This window comes from Somniosus microcephalus, unplaced genomic scaffold, assembly GCF_052327205.1.
Source record: "Somniosus microcephalus isolate GS21.2 unplaced genomic scaffold, FLI_Smic_1.0 unresolved_chr3, whole genome shotgun sequence".
Taxonomy (NCBI): Eukaryota; Metazoa; Chordata; class Chondrichthyes; order Squaliformes; family Somniosidae; genus Somniosus; species Somniosus microcephalus.
Window position 1 is genome coordinate 14,105,783 of NW_028225181.1, and position 23,327 is coordinate 14,129,109.

The 23,327-nt window shown below is 43.1% G+C and overlaps 1 protein-coding gene across 1 annotated transcript in view; it reads left to right on the forward strand.

Annotated features, from left to right (window-relative positions):
- Nucleotides 1–11,628: 11,628 nt before the first annotated feature.
- The window catches only part of LOC147091212 (rap guanine nucleotide exchange factor 2-like), an 80,812-nt gene continuing 69,113 nt past the window's right edge, over nt 11,629–23,327 (forward strand). The window contains exon 1 of the mRNA XM_085976482.1: nt 11,629–13,624. Coding sequence (XP_085832608.1) covers nt 13,381–13,624 — 244 coding nt within the window. The 5' untranslated portion in view covers nt 11,629–13,380. The remainder of the gene's footprint in view (nt 13,625–23,327) is intronic.

Consider the following 23,327-nt stretch of genomic DNA (forward strand, 5'->3'; position numbering starts at 1 on the left):
AGGTGGATGTAAAAGATCCCATGGCACTATTTTGACTAAGAGCAGTTCTACCCGGTGTACTGGCCAATATTTATCCCTCAACCAACATCACTAAAACAGATTATCTAGTCATCATTAAATTGCTGTTCGTGGGAGTTTGCTGTGTGCAGAATGGCTGCCGCGTTGCCTACATTACAACAGTGACTATACTTCAAAAGTACATCATTGACTGTAAAGCGCTTTGTGATGTCCTGAGGTCATGAAAGGCGCTATATAAATATCTAACTTATAGGGAGAAAAGGCAGGAAAATGTAATCAGATAGCTGTAGTTACAGAACTAGCTGAGGGACAGGCACAATGGTCCGAATAGCTACCTCCTATCCTGTAATTTCTCAATCTATAAGCAGTACAATAAATGATAAAGCAGATGTTATGTGCTCTTCGGAAGGAATAGGCTTGATGGCCCGAATGGTTTTTCCATGCTTTTTTGTGTTTTGTTTACTGGATGGTTTCCAGGTAAATATGCACATTCAAAATGACTTGCCTATAGTAAGGTAATGGTTCCTCTAGACACGACTATCCCAATGCTATCCTCGCCAGGCTCCCCAAAATGACTTGCCTCTAGTAAGGTAATCATGGTTCCTCTAGACACGACTATCCCAATGCTATCCTCGCCAGTCTCCCCAAAATGACTTGCCTATAGTAAGGTAATGGTTCCTTTAGACACGACTATCCCAATGCTATCCTCGCCAGGCTCCCCAAAATGACTTGCCTATAGTAAGGTAATGGTTCCTCTAGACACGACTATCCCAATGCTATCCTCGCCAGGCTCTGCAAAATGACTTACCTATAGTAAGGTAATGGTTCCTCTAGACACGACTATTCCAATGCTATCCTCGCCAGGCTCCCCAAAATGACTTGCCTATAGTAAGGTAATGGTTCCTCTAGACACGACTATCCCAATGCTATCCTCGCCAGGCTCCCCAAAATGACTTACCTATAGTAAGGTAATGGTTCCTCTAGACACGACTATTCCAATGCTATCCTCGCCAGTCTCCCCAAAATGACTTGCCTATAGTAAGGTAATGGTTCCTCTAGACACGACTATCCCAATGCTATCCTCGCCAGTCTCCCCAAAATGACTTGCCTATAGTAAGGTAATGGTTCCTCTAGACACGACTATCCCAATGCTATCCTCGCCAGTCTCCCCAAAATGACTTGCCTATAGTAAGGTAATCATGGTTCCTCTAGACACGACTATTCCAATGCTATCCTCGCCAGTCTCCCCAAAATGACTTGCCTATAGTAAGGTAATCATGGTTCCTCTAGACACGACTATCCCAATGCTATCCTCGCCAGTCTCCCCAAAATGACTTGCCTATAGTAAGGTAATGGTTCCTCTAGACACGACTATCCCAATGCTATCCTCGCCAGTCTCCCCAAAATGACTTGCCTATAGTAAGGTAATCATGGTTCCTCTAGACACGACTATTCCAATGCTATCCTCGCCAGTCTCCCCAAAATGACTTGCCTATAGTAAGGTAATCATGGTTCCTCTAGACACGACTATCCCAATGCTATCCTCGCCAGTCTCCCCAAAATGACTTGCCTACAGTAAGGTAATGGTTCCTCCAGATACGACTATCCCAATGCTATCCTCGCCAGTCTCCCCAAAACGCTGTTCAGGCTAGTTCATTTGAAAATCTCAAAACTGAGATTGATAGATTTTTGTTAGGCAAGCGTATTAAGGGTTACGGAATCAAGGCGAGTCAATGGAGTTACGATACAGATCAGCCAGGATCTAATTGATTGGCAGAACAGGCTCAAGTGAGTGAATGGCCTTCTCCTGTTCTGGTGTTTCCACCTTGCAGCCTCTGTAAATTTGAGCTCATCCAAGACTCTGCTGCCCAAGTCCTAACTCACACCGAGTCCTGTTCACCCATCACCCCTCTGTTCGCTGACCTACATTGGCTCCCGGTCCGGCAACACCTTGATTTTAAAATTCTCATCCTTGTTTTCAAATCCCTCTATGGCCTCACCCCTCCCTATCTCTGGAATCTCCTCCAGCTGTACAACCCTCAGCTCTCTGTGCTCCTCCAATTGTGGCCCCTTGCGCATCCCTGATTTTCATCACTCCACTATTGTAGGCTGTGCCTTCAGCTGCCTAGGCCGAAAGCTCTTGAATGCCTTCCCTAAACCTCTCCTCCTCTCTACCTCTCTTTCCTCCTTTAAGATGCTCCTTTAAAACCTACATCTTTGACCAAGCTTTTGGTCATCTGTCCTAATATCTTGTTATGTGGCTCGGTGTCAAATTTTGTTTGATAATGCTCCTGTGAAGTGCCTTGGGACATTTTACTATGTTAAAGGCACTATAAAAACACAAGTTCTTTTTGTTATATAACCTCTATTCACTGGAATCCTAATGTACCTCAAATCAAGGGGTTTTGTTCCTAATTGCAAACAACATTGCTTTGTGTGTTTAATGCAACAAGATTTACAAACCTGTTCTTTTCTGTGCAATATCTTTATTAAAACAAGTAATTCAAATGCTTTGAAGCATCCTTTGTGGTAAAAGCCAACTGTATTGGAGCACATTACAGGACCCTTCATGTTACCATTTTTTTTCATTAATGCAGCATCTGTATTTTTTGATTTTTAAGCTTTATTTTCTGTACTGAATTTGGTATGATTTCATGCAGAATTTGCATATTAATCACAAATGATAAATTAATCAACTTGAATACAAACACTAATACGATAGCAAAATACTGTGGACGCTGGAAATCCGAAATAACAACAGAAAATGCTGGAAAGACTCAGCAGGCCAGGCAACATCTGTGGAGAGAGAAACAGAGTTAACGGCCCAGAAATTCGGGTCGGGGGCTTCCCGCGGGTGCAAGCCCCCGACCTGCACTTACCTAGCGCGCCGGCCGTTGAGGCCTGGGCCTGCGTGCATTTCCGGTCTGTGGCCCGCTCCAGCTCCCAGCACGCTGTGCTTGCGTGATCCAGCGGCCTGTTTCTGTGCTGCAGACTCCATGTAATTCTATTGTGATAGATCTAACAATGTGTTTGTATTAAAGGTGTTGCTATGGGTACCCGCATGAGTCCCAGCTATGCCTGTCTTTTCGTGGGATAGAACTTCAAGATCTTAAAACAAACAGTGCTAAGTTATATTGCCAGATACAGGTCAAGCCTGAGGCTGTCATGCTGAAACTAGAACGTGCTCTGCTAGGCCACACATTAAAATTCTGCTTTTAGTTCTAGCCACTGAGGCACAAGGGAGCCATCTGAGCTCTGGAAGGGGGGCAAAGAATGGCAATAAGGCTGATCCCTAATGTCACAGTGTTAGGAGGAATGGTTAGAAAATGTGGACTCTAGCCTTTAAAGAGGGTGTATGAGAGACAACCGTATAAAGGTATGGAAAGCACTAAGTGGAATTGAAAAGGTTAATATTGAGCACTTTCAAATTATACCACAAATCCACAACATTGGAGCCTAGCTACAAAATGGTAAAAGAGGATTGATACTAGGAAGCAATTCTCCACACGAGCACTGATTAATAAGATGCCAGGTTAGTCTAGTTGGTAGTACTCTTGTCTGAGTCAGAAGGTTCTGTGTTCAAGCCCCACTCCAGACTTGAGCAAATAATAAAGGCTGATACTTAAGGGCCATACTGAGGGAGCGCTGCATTATTGGAGGTGCTGACTTTCAGATGCAACATTAAACTGAGGCCTTGTCTGCCTGCTTGGATGAATTTAAAAGGTGTCTCAGTACGCAGATACACAGATCATTAAAGGTGGCAACACAAGTATACACAGCCGTAAGGACGACAACCTGAATTGTTTGTTTTGTACCTAGAGGCACAGATTACAAAAGCAAGTAAATTATGTTGAATATGTATAAGATCATAATTTAGCTGCAGTTGGAGTATTGTGTGCAGGTTTGGGCAATTATAGGAAGGATATAAAACCAATGTAAAAGTTACAGTATAGATTCACTGGAATGTTATTGGGAATGAGCAGATATGGTTACTTGAGAAGTTAAGGCTTTTTTCACCCCACTAAAGCTGAGAAGGTTAAGAAGTGATCTGATAGAGGATTTCCAGATCATGAAGGGCTATGATGCGGTAGATCATAAACATTGTTTCTACTGGTTAGAGAGTTTAAGATAATCCAACAAAGAATTTGGGTGGGGTGGGGAAGGGGGGAGAATGTTCTTTCCACAGAGGATGCTTAGATTGTGGAATATGGAATGCTCTGTCATAAATCATTGTTGAAGCAGAATCCATAAATTCTTTAAAAAGGGAATTAGATAGTTGCTTGAAAACGAGGAGTATTAAAGGGTACGGGGGGTGCGATTAGATTAGGTGGCTCCCCTCTCCTCTACCAAACTCCTGCCCCCTCTGACTCCCTGCCACACCTGCCCCTCACGCAATTTTAATGTTCTTTGATAGATACTGGCAAGGGGACTTGCCATCTCCTCAGCCAATTCCACCAGCATCCTTGGATAGAAATTGTCAGAGTTCTTCATTTAGTTTAAGCATTCTTTAACTTGTTGACTATGCTTTCCATTGTGATGCTAAAGATTTCCAGTTTGTCCTGTCCCATATGCTGTGCCCTCAATTCAGGAATCTCCTCCACCTTTAGTAGTGGTAAAAGTGACCACAAAATAATGATTTAATAATTCTGTCACTTTTCTGTCCTCAGCCACCACTTCTATACTGCCATTGGTAAATGGTTCAACTTCACTATGCACCTTTCTCTTGATGTTGATGTACCTAAAGAATGTTTTGTTGTTGTTCTTTATATGTTCTGATGTATCCTGCCCATGCTTCCTCTTTGTGTCTCCTCTTGGCATTCCTCACATTGATTCTGTAGTCCTCCCTAACCTGTTCCTTCCCTCTACAGTTAGAATATTTTCTTGGAATAAAACAAAGTCCTGAGTAGGCAAAATAAGTATTAATAGTACTTCTCATGCTTCTTGATAACAGCACCTGTCATATCCCTCATACCTGACATCACCTGTCATATCCTTCAGGCAGGAGCTTTCATATGAAATATGTAAACCATATGCTCCATGCATAGCCATCAGAATTCAAAAAGACCTACAGAATCTGAAGATAGACTTTACTTTTATTCTCTTTGTTGTGGCGAAATAAAATTAATTAAATCCGCACACTAGTCTGTAAACGGTAAAAAAGCCAAGCAGTTTATTTAAAACACAAAACTATTCAACAGTACAATACAAACAGTCCGCGGCGGTATCTAAAGGCTGATCAGGGAGTACAGCTAGAGCTCCTTAGCTCGTTCCTGGCTGTCTCCTCGATTGACTTCAGTTTCTGTTATTTAAGTGTACAAAAGCCGTGGATACCTCATGCACAGCTCATGACATTGTTCTAATTGGCTTAAAGCCCACATGCACAATTTGTTACATTGTTCTAATTGGCTTGAAGCCCGCATGCACAATTGCTGATTGTCACATGATCTTTATGATCTCATCAGTTGTTCCCTACGTGATTTTACTTCCCTAGTTCGCGGCTGGTGCTTCTGTCTCCGCTGTCATCCTGTGTGCAAGCTGCACTGTTAACCCGTTAAGTCCTGAAGGGCACCTATGTTACCCTTCACTAAAATTCCACTTCACTCTTATTTTCTTTGAAGAAGAAAGGCAGCTGCTTTAAAGCTAATACCAAACAAAAATACAAGGGAAATGATGCTTTGTAGCTTTAGGACAGTCCATGCCCACATTCACACATATTAGTTAGCCTTTTAACCACAAAGAATCTGCATTTGAATCCAATATCACAATGCTGAAATTAATATAAACAATTCCTAATTCTGAATTTAATGGCTGGGGCTACTTTACTGTGTCCCATCCTGTTAACAAAGTGCTTTGCATTCACACTTACTGCATTAATCCAGTAAATTAAGCAAAGAAAGAACTTGCATTTATGTAATGTCTTATCGTTTCCTCAAGACGTCCCAATGCACTTTACAGCCAATGGATTACTTTTGAATCACGGTTATGTAAACAATCGTGGCAGCCAATTTGCCCACAAGATTCTAAAAACAGCCAATGAATAACCAGAGAATCTATTTTTTGTGGGGTTGGCTGAGGGAGTCTATTGGTGACTACACTGGAAGAATTTGCTGTGTTTCTTGAAATAGTAGCATGTGATGTTTTACTCCCACATGAGCAGGCCTTGATTTTAATTTTAATTTGAAAGCTGTCACCTCTAACAATGCAGCACTCGCGCAGTAAGTACTGCACTGAAATGTCAACCGAGGTTATGTGCACAAAACATAATGGGCTTGAACCCAACATTTTCTGATTCAAAGGGGACAGTACAACTAAATGAGCCAAGCTCAGCTTAACTTTTAGCAGGATTGCCAACACAAAATCTGTTTCTATAGAAACCGATAAAGGCCATAAAGTAGAGAAACATTCTGAGGAATTCTGCATTTTTTTTTCTTCTTCATATATACAGTTAGGTCAGTGTTGTCCAATAGAAATCGCTGATTACCCACAGGTGTGGCTACGGTGACACCATTTTAGCCACATGCACTAATTTTAAAAGAAAGACTTGCATTTATATAGCGCCTTTCACGACCTCAGGACATCCCAAAGTGCTTTACAGCCAATGAAGTACTTTTTGAAGTGTAGTCACTGTTGTAATGTAGGAAGTGTAGGAAACATTAGTGGAAAACACCTTACACATAATATAAGTAGATGTACTCCCGCATCTTTGCACTCTTTCTCTTTCACCAAAGTTTGGAGTTCTGATATGAATTTACCAGACACAGTACATCTTAGTGCAGCTTCTTGGAGCTGTTCTTCCAATTCATCAAACTGACCGTGTTGACAGCTCTCCTCTTTATGTAATGTTGCTGGTGTTTCCCGTGTTGCACAACATTTTAGCGGATATCCAGTAAATGGTAACTAAGGAAGTAAAGCACACCCAACAATCAAAAAACACTTGCACACTCTGCTTTTAGTCTTACCAATTTTATCAATACATGTCCAGAAAGGTTAAAGTACAAGTGCATACGTTGTGTGGATATGAGTATTGAGATGCCCAATAAGGGTGTCTATTTATTTTTTATTTACTAATCAAAAATGCAGTTAGCTGGATTCCCAATTAACCACATGTGGCTAGTGGATAACATATTGGACAACACTGAACTAGGAGAACTGTTATTTTCACAACAAAGGTCATCTCCAGATATTGCCCTTAAAATAGAATGTGCTATGTGCCTGATGATCTTTTCCACTTGGCTGCGTATAGGTCCTCAACTGGCTACATCCTTCTTCTGTTGCCAGCAGCTGCTTCAACTGTTATATCAGAAAGAGTTGTTGTCACTAGGCTTATTTAGCACATGGTTACCAATACAGGGGAAGTGGTACTTAAGGCAATACAGTTTAACATTGTGAGATATGCTCATTGTGCAATGCACTTAATCACCTAAAATGGCTCCTGTTCACTACTACCGCTAGTGACAGACCTATAACCACAGTACTTTATCTTAATGTTGTGCAATTGAAAATATTTTCTCCAGATGCAACCTAAGGGCAACCGAAGGGCAAAATCTTAATTGTACTATTGGCAATAAGAGACCAGAGTACATGCACGTTTCATATACCCCTTAGCCGAGGGGTCAAAACCAGGGGGCACAGATTTAAAGTAATTGGTGGAAGGTTTAGAGGGAATTTGAGGGGAAATTTCTTCACCCAGAGGGTTGTGGGTATCTGGAACTCACTGCCTGAAAGGGTGGTAGAGGCAGAAACCCTAACCACATTTAAAAAGTACTTGGATGTGCACTTGGGATGCTGTAACCTGCAGGGCTATGGACCAAGAGCTGGGAAGTGGGCTTAGGCTGGATAGCTCTTTGTTGGCCGGCACGGACATGATGGGCCGAAATGGCCTCTTTCCGTGCTGTAACTTTCTATGATTCTATGAGACCAACTCTAGTGCTTCACTGAAATCCTACTGATACCAATGGAAAGTTTGATTTCCATCATGTACTAGTCACAGATTTTTCAGGCTTTTTCTTAATTCTGCTGTTTTTGTTTTGCAAGTTTCAATACGTTTAGGACCCCTTTACTGGGAAACTTGAGAAGGAATTTCTGGAGGCAGTGGCTTCAGTTATTATTACTAAGCTCTTCAAGCAAATGGCAGGTTCTGTTGGCAGCTATTGTCTCAACCTCTGCACCATGCATAATACAGACGAGCACTGACATCAGTGTTTAAAGTCATTAGATGGTCACTGATGTCTGATGCTGAAGAACCAAGTCAATTCACCTGGGGTTTAGTGTTTATTATCCTGAGCTACCAGTGCTTATTCTATCTTGAAACATGATGAGGAAGCAGGTGAGGAAGAAGGGGAATGTACCCTCTGAGTAGTCAAGGCAGACGCAGGCAACTATTTTGCAGTACATTTATATTCTTGACTCTAGTAACATTTCCTTTAACTCTCTCCCCAGTTGTGGATCCAGATAGTGAGAGCCCTTCTTTAAGAAATCATTTCCTTATTTTTTCCTTCTGTCCTCTTCTGAAGCCACTCACTTATGTTGGAGTATAGTTCCATGAACACCAACTGTGCTCTAGTATCTTGTCCAAGTAGCCATTCCTGATGTGGCCCTAGATAGTAAATGTCAACAGATTATTCAACTATAGGGACATCATAATGAAGCTTTATCCTGTCTTCACTCCACATTCACAACCATGCACTTTTTAGCAAGAGACTCTGGATAATGACCAGGACTGGGGATCGAGGCTAATATTTTTCACTTCTCCAGCCTAAAGGCACTGAGGCCAATTGTATCGTCCCTTATGATGCCCTGGCTGAAATCCCCTAACTCACCACAAACCAGAAATTGAATCTGGACCTTCCTGTTGGTCTGACTTAGTGACTCAGCATTTTTACCAACTGAGCTAATGAGGAACTTAGTTGACCTATGACCTAATGGAGATTCTGCTGTGTCAAGTCTTTTCAAGCTTTCAACTCCCTCTTCCGATGTGGGCTGTTAAAATTATTATTTCTGCCTAGGCTGCTTCAGCGGCAGCAACTCCTGACAGTTTGTATCGGAATACCATGATATCAGAAGGAGGCCCTATTAATACAACCTATTGCTGAATATCCAGTGGTTTTCCATGTTTTTATATAATGTTAAAAAAATCTGGCATGCAAAATGTCTATGACTTTACCTTCTGAGACTGTGTTGAAATGTTTTGGATTCATGTGGTCGATATATTCAAAGGTGCATACACTTTATTCAAGGACTTCTGGTACAAATTATACATAAGCAGACTGCCTAAGAGGGTAGCTCTAGTTCAAGCTTCTCTGGTTAGTCATAGCCAAATTGGTTCAGCTTAAAACAAAATTATGCCTGGATGTTTTAGACACAAGTACCTGAAGTTAGAACAGCAGCTCCTGAGTATTTCAGGTTCTCACTTGAATTATCTACAATGCTGTTAAGCATTTCTACTTACAGGGAAGAAGGTAATCCGCAAACAAGCCCAGTCCAATTTACAGCTCTAAACAACAGCTCTAAACAACATATGCAGAGTGTGAATGCTACTTGTGGCACAGGGCCCAAGTCCAATCCAGATTATTATCTGAACGACAATAGATTGGGAAAAGGGGAAGTGCAATGAGACCTGGGTATCCTTCTGCACCAGTCGCTGAAGGTGACACATGCAGGTGCAGCAGGCGGTTAAGAAGGCAAATGGTATAAGAACATAAGAAATAGGAGCAGGAGTAGGCCAATCGGCCCCTCGAGCCTGCTCCACCATTCAATAAGATCATGGCTGATCTGATCCTAACCTCAAATCTTCTATCACTCTCCATCCACCCGAACCCATGTGATCTCCCGGGAGAGGCGAAAAACCAGATAAAAGACCCAATGGCCAATTTGGGAGAAAAAAATCTGGGAAATTCCTCTCCGACCCATCTAAGCGATCGAAATTCTTCCAGGAGATCACTCTGTCCCTATATTTTCTACAGTACTTAACTTCTGTAAAGGCGATCTCCACCCCAGGCAGGAACAGGAATAAAACCATCTCCTGAAATCTAACACAGAATTAGAACACAGTAGGAGCAGAACCAGGCTACACGGCCCCTGTGCCCACTCCACTACCCACAGGGCCATGACCATTCCGAACCTAGACTCATGTCCAATTTCCTGCCCGCTCCCTGTAACCCTTAATTCCCTTTACTTCTAGGAAACTATCTATTTCTGTTTTAAATTTATTTAATGATGTAGCTTCCACAGCTTTCTGGGGCAGCAAATTCCACAAACCTACCACCCTCTGAGTGAAGAAGTTTCTCCTCATCTCAGTTTTGAAAGAGCAGCCCTTTATTCTAAGATTATGCCCCCTAGTTCTAGTTTCACCCATCATTGGGAACATCCTCACCGCATCCACCCTTCACAATCTTGTATGTTTCAATAAGATCGCCTCTCATTCTTCTGAACTCCAATGAGTAGAGTCCCAATCTACTCAACCTCTCCTCATATGACCACCCCCTCATCCCCGGGATTAACTGAGTGAACCTTCTTTATACTGACTCGAGAGCAAGTATGTCTTTTCTTAAGTATGGACACCAAAACTGTATGCAGTATTCCAGGTGCGGTCTCACCAATACCTTGTACAACTGCAGCAATACCTCCCTGTTTTTATATTCCATCCCCCTAGCAATAAAAGCCAACATTCCATTGGCCTTCTTGATCACTTGCTGCACCTGCATACTAACCTTTTGAGTTTCATGCACCAGGACCCCCAGATCCCTTTGTACTACAGTACTTTCCAGTTTCTTGCCATTAAGATAATAACTTGCTCTATGATTTTTCCTGCCAAAGTGCATAACCTCACACTTTCCAGTATTGTATTCCATCTGCCAAATCTCTGCCCACTTATGTTGGCCTTCATAGCGAGAGGATTCGAGTACAGGAGCAAGGATGTCTTGCTGCAGTTGTACAGGGCCTTGGTGAGACCACACCTTGAGTATTGTGTGCAGTTTTGGTTGCCTTATCTGAGGAAGGATGTTCTTGCCATGGAGAGAGTGCAGCGAAGATTCACCAGACCGATACCTGGGATGGCAGGAATGACATATGAGGAGAGATTGGGTCGATTAAGCTTATATTCGCTAGAATTTAGAAGAATGAGAGGGGATCTCATTGAAACTTATAAAATTCTAACAGAACTAGACAGACTAGATGCAGGAAGGATGTTCCCGATGGTGGGGGAGTCCAGAACCAGGGGTCACAGTCTAAGAGTAAGGGGTAAGCCATTTAGGACTGAGATGAGGAGGAATTTCTTCACCCAGAGAGTGGTGAACCTGTGGAATTCTCTACCACACAAGACAGTTGAGGCCAATTCATTAAATATATTCAAGAAGGAGTTAGATATATTTCTTAAGGCTAAAGGGATCAAGGGATATGGGGAGAAAGCAGGGACAGGGTACTGAATTTGGATGATCAGCCATGATCTCATTAAATGGCGGAACAGGCTCGAGGGGCCGAATGGCCTACTCCTGCTCCTATCTTCCATGAATCTCAGTGCCCCACTCAAGCAGTGCCTGAAAATTTTGGGGGGGTGGGGGCAGTAATTCCTGTGTATCCCTGGAGCCAAGGGAGTCAAACAGAGTGGATAGCAATAAGCCGGGTACAGTGTTTGAAGCATTTTATTTGTCTGTCAGTCAAACTCATCCACAAGTTTCTTCGAAGGGAACAACGTTTTACAATTTTTTCTTGCTCCCACTCCAAATGCTTGTTTTTTTTAATCCAGTTATTTGTGTTTCTTAAATCCTGTTCCCCCTCTCACATTTATTTCTTTATTTTTAAACATTAATGTTCCACACTTTAACTATACCATCACAATTAATACATCCTGCATTAAACCATATAATCCTCCTCATCAAACATATCCTCCAACTTCCCATGAGAAATGTTATGACAGATCAACAATAACAACAGCAACTTGAATTTATATAGCACCTTCAAAATAGTAAAATGTCCCAAAACGTCCAAAAATCCACACAATATAAAGAAAACGTATATGTTTACATTTTATCATACTTATACTGTCTACTCCACTTAATTCAGATTTGTTTTTTGCTAGTAATTTGAATTAAGCAATGTAAATGAAACTGCACATGACATTTTGTGCTTGAAAAAAATTCTAATAAACAGATAGTTTGAATTAAGTTTGAATTAATGGTAGGTGTATTTAATTTTATGTAATTTCACAGTGATTGGGCCATACCAATTTCTTCATTTTTCTTCAACAGCGATGCCTAGTACTTAAAAAAAAAAAAAAGATAAATGTTACTATTTTTAAAAAGCAGCAAATGCTTTAACTGTTGGGAGATGTGCCTTGCTGCTCGCCTGGTTCATAACATTGTTGATTCAGAGCTATCCTAGAGGAGCTCTGTTGATTGTAATGAGGTCCACATCTTTGGCCCAACCTGGGAACTGAGCCTAAACCATCACATCCAGGAAGAGCATGCTATCAGCTGAGTGTGCAGGCCAGTCTGAAGTTAAGGCACTAGCTGTTTTCAATGCAGCGACTCTAAGCACAAAGAATTGATTCCTGTTACTAACAGTACCAGAGCGGAATATTAGGTGCCTCACCTCTTCTGGCCTTTGTTTGAACCCTCGTTAACTGTACCCTTTCTTAACTTCACCATTTAGGCACCATCTGGTAGAGTGTTTGGCTTGCATACTTCACTCATGTCCTAAGGTAAAATAGCAAAATTACCGCAAGAACATGTCAAACAGTAAGTATGCCTGATCACATGTTTTATGGAGGAGGCCGGTAGTTTTACCCCTTTAACTTAAATAATGAGCTCCAGTAAAATCTCACCTGACATATTTCAGAGAGCTTAGTTATAGCCACCTCCTACAAGCGATGAATTGGCACAAATTTTGGATAATGGGTCTTTTTAATTTATTTCTAATCAGAAACTTTTAAAACTTTGAGTTTTTATGAATTAGGGATTTTGCCTAATGTATGACGATATCTACATGAAGGGAATAATTATAATGAGAGACTAGTTACATTTGGGTTATATTACCTGGAGGTGAATACAGCTAAAGGTGATTTGATCTCAGTGTTTAAAATAATGAAGAGAATCAATAGGTAGAGAGGAAATGATTGACCTTTAATAGGAGAATCCAGAACAAGGGAAAAGAATCTTAAATTTGAGCAAAGATTATTTAAGTGAACCGAGGCCAAACATCAAACAACGGGTTGTGAGAATGTGGAAAACACTGCCACAGAAGACCATAGATGCAAAATTGAGGTTTTTAAAAGTCGAATAGGTACTTGGGAAGTAATGGAATTAAGGGATATGGAGAAAGGGCAAGGAATTGTATTTAAAACGATATGCTGCCATACCTAACAAAATGATAAAGCAGACTTCTGTTCCTGTGTATCTATCATTGCTAATCATGATCATCTTATGCAATTTTTTTATTTCGAAAGCCACAGAGAGTGAAGCTAGGGACATGGACCTGAGTGGCCTGCCAGTAGACGCTGAAGATGATAACAAGGAGGACATTGAGAAACCATCAGATCCACTGATGAGCATGGACATTGTCAGAGACTGCCTGGCAAAAGATCCTATAGACAGAACAGATGATGACATTGGTGAGTCAGTATGAAATTGGGAATAGGCAACGAGATCTAAATTTGAAAACAAGGATAAATTTGGATGATCAGCCATGTTCTCATTAAATGGCGGAGCAGGCTCGAGGGGCCGAATGGCCTACTCCTGCCCCTATCTTCTATGTTTCTACCCTAAAGCCCTCCCCCATTACAGCATCCATTTGGTTATTAAACAGTTCCAGAGTTTTCATCTCCAATACTCTATTTGAAAGATCATTACATGTATTGATCACTCTTGAAGTGAAGAATAACTTCCTGATATCAGACTGAACTGTACTTTTTCTAGTTTGAACCAGTATCCACTTGTCTTACTCACGCAATTTGCTTCAAAGTGGTTTTCTGGAATTAGTTTTTCCATACTGTTAACTATGTTACATCCTTCCATAAGTTCATCTCTTAGATGTTTCATTTCCAGATTGAAAGGCCCACATTGCTCCAATCTTTCCTCGTAGCTCAAGTCTCTGACACCAGGAATCGGCCTTGTGGCTGTTGGCTGCATTGCCTCCAATACTTGAATGTCTCTATGTTTCTTGGCAACCAAAATGGACACATTACTCAAGTTGTGGTCTGACCAGAGCATTGTACAGTTGGATCACATCTTCCTCTGACATATTCTTCTATTTCAGCTATGTAATTCAGCATTCTATTGGCTTTGTTGACTGCTGCTCTGCATTGAGTATTGAGGCTATGAAGGCTCCTAGGCCTCTTTCAACCTCATCCGTAACAATTTCAGTACCATTCAAGGAGTGTATGTGATTTATTCATGTGTGAGCTTTGACGGTGAATGGAAAGTGACTATTTTAACATGGGGATATCACAGCCAAGCCTGATCCTGTTTTCATCTGATGTCCACATGTGTGTACTTCCAATATGCCCTTTATGAAATGTGTATCCTCACACGAGCAAATATACAAAAACCAAATGTAAAATGAATTTCCTTAACACAGTTTGTAGTGCAGGTCTATACCAGAATACACACAATCTGGTTTTAAGTTTGGGTTGGGAGCAAAGTGATTAAACTGTGTGTGGTGTGATGTGATGCAATGTGTATATATCAATTTAATTAGTTTGCTGCCAAGTATTTTTCTAGTATATGTTTATTTTCTCCTGTCTGTGTGGTGCATTAATGTCCAGAAAGAGTTAGGCTGCGATTTTACAAACCTCAGCGAGACCGTGGCGGGTGACGTCGGTGGCGGGTCCCGACCCTGCTGCTGGCTCCATCCCGGCCTCTGAAATTAATTTCCCCTGATTGGGCTTGTTAAGCCAGCCCAGCACGTTCCCCGGCCAATTAGAGGAAGCGGGTCTGGTGACTTCATTTGATGACGCGTCATCAGCCGGTTTCCTTAAAGGGACCATGGCCAACTTTATTTTGCCGTTTCTGCTGTCAGTGTTCTACAGCATTGAGGTGCTGCAAACACTGACAATCACTGCACAGAGGTGCAGGGCTACACCAAGGCTCTCCCATGACTCCCTCCATATGCTTATGGAGGGAGTCACAGCACGCAGGGAGGTCCTCTTCCCTTCCCATGGGTGGTAGAAACCTCCCCAGGAGATCAACACATTGCAGAGGAGGGCACAAACAGGGACGTGGTCAGGAGGACCTGGGTGCAGTGCCGCATCAATGATCTTATTAGATCACAAAAAGCCACACTCAACCTTATCCTGCTGTGCCTCCCATCACTCCTTACTCACACCAACTTACCTTGCACCTCCACCCATCCCTCTCTACCTACATTATCACATCCCCATCTCACTAGCCACCTCTCACACTCACCCTCATCCTAGTGCAATGATACCAACTAACAACACACAAGGGTAGGCACTTGGGTGTTTTATGCAATGTTCACGTAAAGTTTCTGTTAATGTGGTGTCAAACATTGAAACCTTTATTTTCAACACTTTGTGTTCTTAGACAGATTTGTGTGCTCCTTTGGAAGTGGCTTAGTGAGTTGCAGTGAATGGTGAGACATAACGGTACCCCCTGCAATGGTGATGAGTGTAAAAGGAATGGCTTGGGCATTGTAGGGAGGCTTTATGGTGTTGGTGTGGGGTGGTGCCAACCTGGCGCATCATGTGGCAGCCAGGGTGCACAAGTGTCAAGTGAAGTAAATCTGGCCATGGTGAGGCCATCCCTGGCCTGCCGGGCAGCAATGTGGTCGGGTGCTGATGCCCTCTGTCCTGTGCAACATCAGATGATTACGGAGAAGGTTGGTGGTGGTGTTGATGGTGCTGCTGGTGTGCCTGGTGCTGCTGGTGTTGGGGCTGATCGTGGTGGGATTCTGAGGACCAAGGTGAGAGGGTATAAAGGGCAACCATGCTGATGGAATACATGGCAGGTGAAGCAGAGATGACAGAAGTAATCTGTCAATGGTGAGAGAGGTAATGAGGTCAGACTGGATGGAGACTTGTGTAAAAACTTGCAGCATAGTGAATCTGTTGTGGAAATGCAGTGAGGAAGAGTTTGTGGCTGAGGGAAGATATCTGTGTAAGGTGGGAGCTTTTACTATACATTTGAATCTCTCAACTCAACAACTGATTCAATGGCCACTGACCTCCTGCCTCAGCTTGACAGACACGGCCCACGACTCATGGACGAGTTGTCAAATGCAGAAGGTGAGCAGATATTCATTCTTAAGTGGCTCTAAACAAGCCACTAATTACCTGAATTGGGTCCCTGGCTGCGAACCCGCCGCTGCGTGTCGGGTCTGCCCAGCGCTGACAGACCCGACATTGGGGAAAGGCGTGTGGCGGCGGGTTCACAGCGGGGTCCTGACCCGTTGGGGAAAAAAACACTTTCCCACCCGAGCCATCACTGATCGCGCCCGCTGACCCCCCGTAAAATCCAGCCCTTAGTAATTGGTGAACATAGCCGAAGATGATCTAAGCCTAAATGCTAATTCTATGCCTTGATTTACTGTATGTACTTTTATTTTTCAATTATTTTTTTCATGTCTTTCACAAGTTTAACCAACAGCTAACACCTCTTGCCTTGATAGCTCCACTCTTAGGCCGGAATTTTGCCAGTCCTCAGAGTGCGGGATTGGAGGCAGGACTGCTGTCAACCTGCCTCCAATCAATCTTCCCAAGTGTCAGGTCCCCGATTTGCGCATGGACCCGGCACCTAGTGGCGGGAAGAGGATTATAGCCACTTACCTTCCTGTTAACAGGTACTTGATACTTGTTAACAGGCTCTTTTTCAATTTTGCTGCTTCTGCCTCGGGTTCCCCGATGTCCGGACACCACGCCAAGTAAGTGTGGCATGTTGTGAGTGTGCTGTAATGTTTCTGCATTGATGACAGCTGCAGAAGTGTTGTGAAGGATCCAATGGTGCACTGGTGAGTTTCAGAGGTAAGAAAATGTTGGGAAAATCATTTTTAATGCATTTACACTTTTCTGTAGGTAACAAGTTTTGAATTGGCTGTCTAGTCCCACCTCATTGGGAGAACCTCTTTCACCAGTGACAGATCGCTTCTGTAACCCCACTTGCAGCTGCCATCTGTTCTAGCCTATGGAGGGAGTCATTGGCAAGCCTGGGTGCAAGAGCTCACCTTTGTACAGTGATTGTCAGTGTTTGCAGCAGCTCAATGCTGTCAAACACTGAAAAATGAGCTGTCAAAGAAAAATTGTGCATGGTCCCTTTAAGAAAACTGGCAGATGATGCATCATCAAATGACATCATCTGACTGGCTTCCTCTTAATTGGCTGGCAAGCCCGCAGGGTGGGCTTAACAAGGCCAATCGACGTAAAATCATGTCCGTTAGCCGGATACAGTTGGGGGCGGGACTGGATCCCGGAAACCAGCTGACCCGTTCCCAAGCCATATCCATTTGCAAAATCGTGGCCTTAGTCTTTCTTCATATATTGACATTCCTGGCCTCACTGTCTCCCTGACCTCAAATGGAACTTCCACATCCCTTCCATTTTTAAAGCTGCCTCCGAGTAGAGGCTTTCCTCATTCATGGCTAGCATTGCTTTTCGTCTTGACCTTTCTTCACTTTTTATAAAGCCCATGTCTGTTCAAGACTTGAATACGCTGTATGGAGGCTCTTCTTGTGCCTATCTCACATTCATTACTAGAACAAAAAAAAAAGCCTGTCCTCTGATGGGCATTCCTTCTCTTACATCTAGCTTCTGAACTCCCTTTCTTCATCAGAGCCTCTTCTGTCTTTGTTTTATCAACACTATTATAATTTATGCTCCTTTATCGCTTGTTCCTTTTAAAATGGAAAGATGCTGTCGAACACACTCTTCTCCTGTGTTTCAATCCAGATTAATCGCACCATCTTCTACTTTAACTCATTATTTTCCTCGGAGTTCAAAACTGTGGAACACCTTTAGTCTTTCACTCCACCTACATTCTGTAGGCTTTTAAAACTCGAGCTTGGCATCACCCAGTTGCTACTTCCTGGTTTACTTCATCTTTTTAATTCTTTTTGGCCTTGGTGACCTGCACTATTGATCTTTACCCTTCACTTTTGTTTCTCAGTTTTGGGGGGAAAAGTCCTAGAAATTGTCAGGTCTTTGTACACTTTTTTAAAATGTTCTATTTTTATGCGTCACAACATCACTGCACAGTGAAGTAAGCGATTACCAATGAGAAGAGAAACACTACCCATGAGAATGGATGAGTTGTGTAGTGGGAAATTCCATAATTAGAGATTAGCAACTGTGACTGGGGTCGCAAATGATATGTGTCCTCCCTGGTGCCAGGGTAAGAGATGTAGTGCAACAGGTGGAAACATTTCTAGAAAGGCAGGGAAACCAACCAGAAATTGCCCATCAAAATGATTTAGGGAAGAGTAGGATGGAGATGTCGGACAGATGTAGGATGGAGTTTGAAGAGTTAGGTTCTAGATTAAAGTGTAAGTCGTTGAGAGTGGTAATCTCACGCTTCTTTGCCATCTCACATGCTGAATGAGTAATGGAGGAGCAATTAGATATTAGAAAGATGGTGTAGAGGGGAGGGTTTTAGATTCCTAGGACATTGAGGCAAGTTTGGGGCAGGAGGAGGCTTTTTGAGATAAGATGAGAGTCACCTAAACTGGATGAGTACCAATATTTTTGCAGAAAGGGTAAATGAAACAGTGGGGGAGGATTTAAACTAGTAAGGCAGGCCTAGGACAAACAAAAAAAAGGAAATTAATAACACTATCAGAAAGGTCAATTAAGAATTTTTTAATATTTATGATGCAAAGAGCATTAAGAATAAAGTAAACAAAAAATAAATGACAGCAGTAGGGTTTAGGGATAGGAGTTAATAAAATTGTGATGATAGAGAAGCCTAAAACAACTCCCATTTATGTAAGTGCCTCCCCTTAATCATCGCAACACGACCAAAATTCAGGCTGGGTCTGGCTCACCTGTAACTTGAAAGGGTTCGATTTCATTAGGCCAATGGAATTGTGGGTTCAGGCAAACCAAAGCCCACAAGTGTCTCCCCTGATAAGGGAACACCACTAAAATTCAAGAAGGGGCTGGTCCCACCAAGCTGATTTGTAAAACAAAAATAACAAATTAAATTAGAACAGTAAGGCAGACAGTTGGCTTTTAAGAGTCACCCGAGCACAAACTATAGCTCAAAAATGCACAGGAAAGAGTTCTTTTTTAAGTAGGTGAGTGAAGTCATAGGGCTAGATTAGCTTTTCCCCTATGGGATCTGTCCAAGTTCCTTCCCTTAAAATGGGCAATACCAAAAAAAATGAAAGAGCCCCCAATGGCAGAGACTAAAAAAAGAAAATGATTGGTGGGTGGTCATATTTATATTGATCATATTTTGAAAGCATCTGGTTAGTGTGAGGCATTTGGCTAATAAAGCTGATCAGATGCTGGGTTACTTCTGAAGTATATTATGATCAATGATGAGGGCAACTCTGGAGTATGATGTGCAGTTTTGAACCACTCTATGTCAAAGAAAGACCTGAAATGCTTTCGAAAGGATTCAGTGAAGAATGGTCAGAAGGATTGCAGGCCTCCAGGGACTAAGTCATAAGTAAAACTCAAGCACTAACTTATTGTCACTAGCAAAAAGACAGGAGGGATATGAAACAGGTATTCAAAATAACAAAAGGCACAGGTGAGGTGGAAGAAAAACTGCTATTTAACTTGGAGTTAGTGTTGGACTGGAGGACACAAGTACAAAATTCACAACCCTAGAAATTAGCAACAACAAAGAAATTCTCAGATTAGATAGCTTATTTCAGTGCAATTTGCAGATTTAAAAAGGAGCTGAATCGATATTTGTGAAGAAGCAGGATTGACAGTTGTAGAGACAATTAACAAAACTGTCAGGAGAAGTCGGGAAAGAAATTTAGTGCTTCCTTAAACTGGGGATCAACAGGTGATGTGGGAGAGAAGTCCATGATGGAATAATTGTAAATGGACTGTAGATGGAGTGGGCTTGATTGGCTGAAAGTCCTTTTCTTGCTCTAGATTTTCTTATTTCTGCTTTGCCACACTGATATTGAGGGCCTACTTATGTTCTTGTGAATTATAAAGTTCATAACATTGGTGATAGTAGGATATTGTAACATCCATCTGTTGTGTTCTTCCCTAGGGCAGGTCCTAACACATTAGACTCTTGAGCCACTTACTGGAGAAGAGTAGCTAAGGTGGTTTCTCGTTGTGATCTTCATAGTTTTTATCTTCAGAGTTCTTTCCATGTCAGCCGTGGCTACGTTGATAGCATTTTCACCTTTGAGTCAGAAGGTTGTGGGTTCAAGACCCACCCCAGAGATTTGAGCACCAAAATCTAGGCTGACACTCCAGTACAGTACTGAGGTAGTGCTGCACTGTCAGAGGTTCCATATTTCAGATAAGATGTTAAACTGACCCCTCAGGTGGACGTAAAAGATCCCATGGCACTATTTTGAAGAGGCACTGGGGAATTCTCCCCGGTGTACTGACCAATATTTATCCCTCAATCAACATCAATTAGAAAAAGATGATTTGGTCATTATCACGTTGCTGTTTGTGAGTGCTTGCTGTGTGCAAATTGCTGCCGCGTTTCCTACATTACATCAGTGACTATACTTCATTGGCTGTAAAGCGCTTTGTGACTCCTGAGGTCGTGAAAGGCGTTATATGGCCTTGGAGAGAGTGCAGAAAAGATTTACGAGAATGATTCCAGGGATGAGGGACTTCAGTTACGTGAATAGACAAGAGAAGCTGGGGTTGTTCTCCTTAGAGCAGAGAAGGTTGAGAGGAGATTTGATAGAGGTGTTCAAAATCATGAGTGGTCTACACAGTAGATAGAGAGAAACTGTTCCCATTGGCGGAAGGATCAAGAACTAGAGGACACAGATTTAAGGTGATTGGCAAAAGAACCAAAGGCGACATGAGGAAAAACCTTTTTACGCAGCGAGTGGTTAGGATGTGGAATGCACTGCCTGAAAGGGTGGTGGAGGCAGACTCAATTGTGGCTTTCAAAAGGGAATTGGATAAGTACCTGAAGGAAAAAAATGTGCAGGGCTACAGGGAAAGGGCGGGTGAGTGGGACTAGCTGAAGTGCTCTTGCAGAGAGCTGGCACGGGCTGAATGGCCTCCTTCGGTGTTGTACCTATTCTAGGATTCTATATAAATGCAAGTTTTTCTTTCTCCTAGGTGGGCTGCAACCAAGGCTAAAGAGCCCCACATACACTTTACAATATTGGGGGGGGGGTAGTTTGGAGGGCCACATGCACCCATTGGAAGCTGGGTGTCAATTCAGTATTCAGATCAGTGCTCTGGTCTTCGCTCCCCGTGGCTGTCTGGAGTGGGGCATGAATCCTTCACCTTCTGACTCAGAGGCAGGAATGCTACCATTAAGCCAAAGGCTCACTCCTACTCAGACATACATCCATAATTTATTAAAATTCCTGAGTTAATACTATCACACCTACAAGTCCATTGAAATCACAGGGCAACCCTGTAACAGTGACGCCTTTTGTTCTTTCTTACTCCACAGGTACTGCTGTACCCCCTCTCGGGATGCTTTAAAAAAAATGTATTTGTTTATGGGATATGGGCATCACTGGCAAGGCCAGCTTTTATTGCCCATCCATATTTGCCCTTGAGAAGGTGGTGGTGAGCCGCCTTCTTCAACCGCTGCAGTCCGTGTGGTGAACGTTGTGATTGATCTTCAACCACCACAACCATCTTCCTTTGTGCTCGGCATGACTCCAGCCAGTGGACCGTTCCCCCGCCCCCCCCCCCCCCCCGCCCCCGATTCCCACTGACTTCAGTTTTACTAGGGCTCCTTGATGCCACACTCGGTCAAATGCTGCCCTGATGTCAAGTGCAGTCACTCTCACCTGACCTCTGGAATTCAGCTCCTTTGTCCATGTTTGGATAAAGGCTGTAATGAGGTCGGGAACCGAGTGGTCCTGGCGGAACCCAAACTGGGCGTCAGTGAGCAGGTTATTGGTGAGTAAGTGCCGCTTGATAGCACTGTCGACGACACCTTCCATCACTTTGCTGATGATTGAGAGTAGACTGATGGGGCGGTAATTGGCCGGGTTGGATTTGTCCTGCTTTTTGTGGACATGACATACCTGGGCAGTTTTCCACATTGTCGGATAGATGCCAGTGTTGTAGCTGGAACAGCTTGGCTAGAGGCACGGCTAGTTCTGGAGCATAAGTCTTCAGCACATTAGCCGGAAAGTTGTCGGGGCCCATAGTCTTTGCTGTATCCAGTGCGCTCAGCTGTTTCTTGATATCACGTGGAGTGAATCGAATTGGCTGAAGACTGGCTTCTGTGATGGTGGGGACCTCAGGAGGACGCCGATATGGATCATCCACTCGGCACTTCTGGCTGAAGATGGTTGCAAATGCTTCAGCCATGTCTTTTGCACTCACGTGCTGGGCTCCACCATAATTGAGGATGGGGATATTCATGGAGCCTCCTACTCCCGTTAGTTGTTTAATGGTCCACCATATTCACGACTGGATGTGGCAGGACAGCAGAGCTTTGACCTGATCCGTTGTTTGTGGGATCGCTTAGCCCTGTCTATATCATGCTGCTTCTGCTTTTTAGCATGCAGTCCTGTGTTGCAGCTTCCCCAGGTTGGCACCTCATTTTTAGGTATGCCTGGTGCTGCTCCTGGCATGCTCTTCTGCACTCCTCATTGAACCAGGGTTGGTCCCCTGGCTTGATGGTAATGGTAGAGTGAGGGATATGCCGGGCCATGAGGTTACAAATTGTGGTGGAATACAATTCTGCTGCTGCTGATGGCCCACAGCGCCTCATGGATGCCCAGTTTTGAGCTGCTGCTGGATCTGTTCTGAATCTATCCCATTTAGCATGGTGGTAGTGCCACACAACACGATGGAGGGTGCCCTCCGTGTGAAGACGGGACTTCGTCTCCACAATGGCTGTGCGGTGGTCACTGTTAACAATACTGTCATGGACAGATGCATCTGCAACAGGTAAGGACGAGGTCAAGTAGTTTTTTCCCTCATGTTGTTTTTCTCACCACCTGTCGTAGGCCCAGACTGGCAGTTATATCCTTCAGGACTCGGTCAGTAGTGGTGCTACTGAGCCACTCTTGGTGATTGTCATTGAAGTCCCCCACCCAGAGTACATTCTGTGCCCTTACTACTCTCTGTGCTTCTTCCAAGTGGCGTTCAACATGGAGGAGTACTGATTCATCAGCTGAGGGAGGGCGGTAAGTGGTAATCAGCTGGAGGTTTCCTTGCCCATGCTTGGCCT